Consider the following 2,696-nt stretch of genomic DNA (forward strand, 5'->3'; position numbering starts at 1 on the left):
TTGAGAAGTATTACTGTAGAAGATTTTCGAAAATGAAAAAGACTACTGTTGGGAACATTTTTTATAAAATTTAATGGATTACTATAGGGAAAAGTGTTGAATAATGAGAAGGGTTACTGTAGGGCGAAATATTCGAAAATGAAAAAGATTACTATAGAGGAAAACATTCAAAAATGAAAAGGATTACTGTAGAAGAAAACATTCAAAAATGAAAAGGATTACTGTAGGGGAAAACATTCAAAAATGAAAAGGATTACTGTAGAAGAAAACATTCAAAAATGAAAAGGATTACTGTAGGGGAAAACATTCAAAAATGTAAAGGATTACTGTAGAAGAAAACATTCAAAAATGAAAAGGATTACTGTAGGAGAAAACATTCGAAAATGAAAAGGGTTACTGTAGGCAGAAAGGAATCTTACAATTTTCTCTGAAATGCATAATTATAACTGGTATTGTTTATTGGCACAGTATAAAGTGTAATATCAACCTTCTTCTTACCAGAGTGCTGGTAGATCTGAAAAGAAGGACATGGATAATCGCTCAAGACAAAATCCCGATGTTTCTATACGTTCATTTCAGAACAATTCTTACCGGAATAGGTCATTTGATTGTTTGCGCTGTGGAACTGTTTCAGTGTAACAAATAAGCTCGCNGTNNCTCCACCCCTTTTTTATAATAAAAAAATATTGAATTCCGGATTCCGTTTCTCAAAAAAGACATTCTGGACAGGATCATAGCACGGATATTAGTTTAAAAAACATGAAAATTATTTTGGAAACAGAAAGCTTTATTTCGAACAATCACAACAAGATCAATATTGATAATTGCTGAACCAGCTCTTCTTTTCCCTTGTTGTCTCTTTATTCTACTTCTTCTGGAAACAATCGTTTCCGATTCCAGCCAGCGTTTGATAGTTCGGGTCATGAGTTGCAGCCATTCCAGGACCTCCCGGCTTTGGAGCCGCTGGAGCAGCACCACCTGCAGCCGGTTTAGCACCACCGTCTTTCTTGTCAAAGCAATCATTTCCGATTCCAGCCAAAGTTTGGTAGTTTGGATCATGTGTAGCTGAGAGTGAAGAAATTGAAAAATGGAAAAGAAATAAAACAATTACCAGCCATTCCAGGACCTCCAGGCTTAGGTGCTCCTGCAGCTGGAGCAGCTCCTCCTGCCGCTGGAGCAGCTCCACCAGCAGCTCCCTTCTCTTGGAACACATTTCCGTCAACATTAGCAAGAGTTTGATAATTTGGGTCATGTGTTCCAGCTACCGCATTCTTATCCGTCGGTGCTTTTGGACCAGCTTCACCTGGTTTCTCAGTTCCTCCTGCTGGTTTATCGTCATTCTTCTTTTCACTCTTCTGCGATGCACCACCTCCAGATTTCTCTTCTGCTCCACCAGCCGATGCTGCACCGCCCTTCTTCTTCTTTCCACCACATTGAGAAAGGGTGTACCCGGTGAGCACAATTGGTGCGATCATACTGTAGCCAAGTTGAGCGAGTTGTAGAAGTGTGTCACTGTTCTCCGCCATGTTTCTTTCTGAATTTGTAAACTTTTAGTGGAGTTATTTGCAGGAGAAATATTGCTTACCGAATACACACGATCGCAGAATAAAACTCAGAATAAACGTATTAAGAATGTGGAGAACACTGATCTTTTGAGATTGGTGTTTTTACAGAATTCACGTCGTAATTTTATGCTTCGGTATCAAGATGCGAGGCTGTGAAAATTGGGGCCGTGGGTCTTAGTATTTTTATGATAGCCCAAAGATGATCGACGCGATATTTCTCGCACGACCGTTTTTTCTGATTTGTATCGATGTAACTCTGTGCTACATTTTCCTATTTCGAGCCTACATATTTGCTTGGAATTCGATTTAAATTTGCCTTTTCAACCGAATTTCCATAATAATGCGTTGACAGGGCCAGAAATATTCATCAATGTTTTCGATGCGAATTTAACAGAATATTAACATCGCAAGGACAAAAAAGCTTAAATTTTAGGCCGTTAGATCAATTTATCTCAAAAAAACAAAAATTTTGCAATCTGAAAATTTCACAGCTGATTATTGAAGAGTTGGTTTTGGCACTCAAAAAATTTCAGCCACTCACTATCATTCCTACAGTTTTTAGGGCTAGGCAAAGTTGAGCTATAATACAGAAAGGCAGTGTGCCTCCCAAGACTAATTTTCATGAGATGAAGCAACTTTGACAAGCGATAACTCATCTCAAATTTGATGATTTAGTTAGAAATTTAGCGAGTTTACTGATGAGGTATGTGAATTGTTGCTCTCAAAATTTGGGCCCAGTGTGACTCTTCACTCCAATTTTATGATAGAAAGAACTTGAGTCCGGGTAATTATGCGCCACCCTGTATTTCAGAAGGATAGTCGAAACCTAATTCTTCTGATTCATATTTTTTAGAATTTCCAATAGATTTTCAGCACTTAACCCTTACAAAAACCAAATTGAGCCACTGAAAATCTTAAAAACCCTTACTTCTTTCCTTCAATGAAAAAAGAGTAAAGGAAGGTGAATCCAAGAAAGGATATGGAATTCCAAATGAGAGGGACAATTTTAGGAATTCGAAATGAATTTCATAAATGAATGTAGTCACTTCAAAACAAGCCTTTGAATTTCAATTGTCATGTATTATGTATTTTTCAACAAATAAAAGATCTAATTCGATTACAGTGTCCATT

General features: G+C 37.4%; 1 protein-coding gene across 1 annotated transcript; it reads right to left on the reverse strand.

Moving 5' to 3' along the window:
- Positions 1-865: 865 nt before the first annotated feature.
- On the reverse strand, positions 866-1,526 carry CBG03783 (the record flags this gene model as incomplete). The annotated part of the gene is made up of 2 exons (XM_002639182.1): positions 866-1,065; positions 1,112-1,526. The coding sequence occupies 2 exons, from the start codon at positions 1,524-1,526 to the stop codon at positions 866-868; spliced, it is 615 nt and encodes a 204-aa protein (XP_002639228.1).
- Between the last annotated feature and the right edge of the window lie 1,170 nt (positions 1,527-2,696).

This window comes from Caenorhabditis briggsae (assembly GCF_000004555.2).
Source record: "Caenorhabditis briggsae complete genome, chrI, whole genome shotgun sequence".
NCBI classification, from domain to species: Eukaryota; Metazoa; Nematoda; class Chromadorea; order Rhabditida; family Rhabditidae; genus Caenorhabditis; species Caenorhabditis briggsae.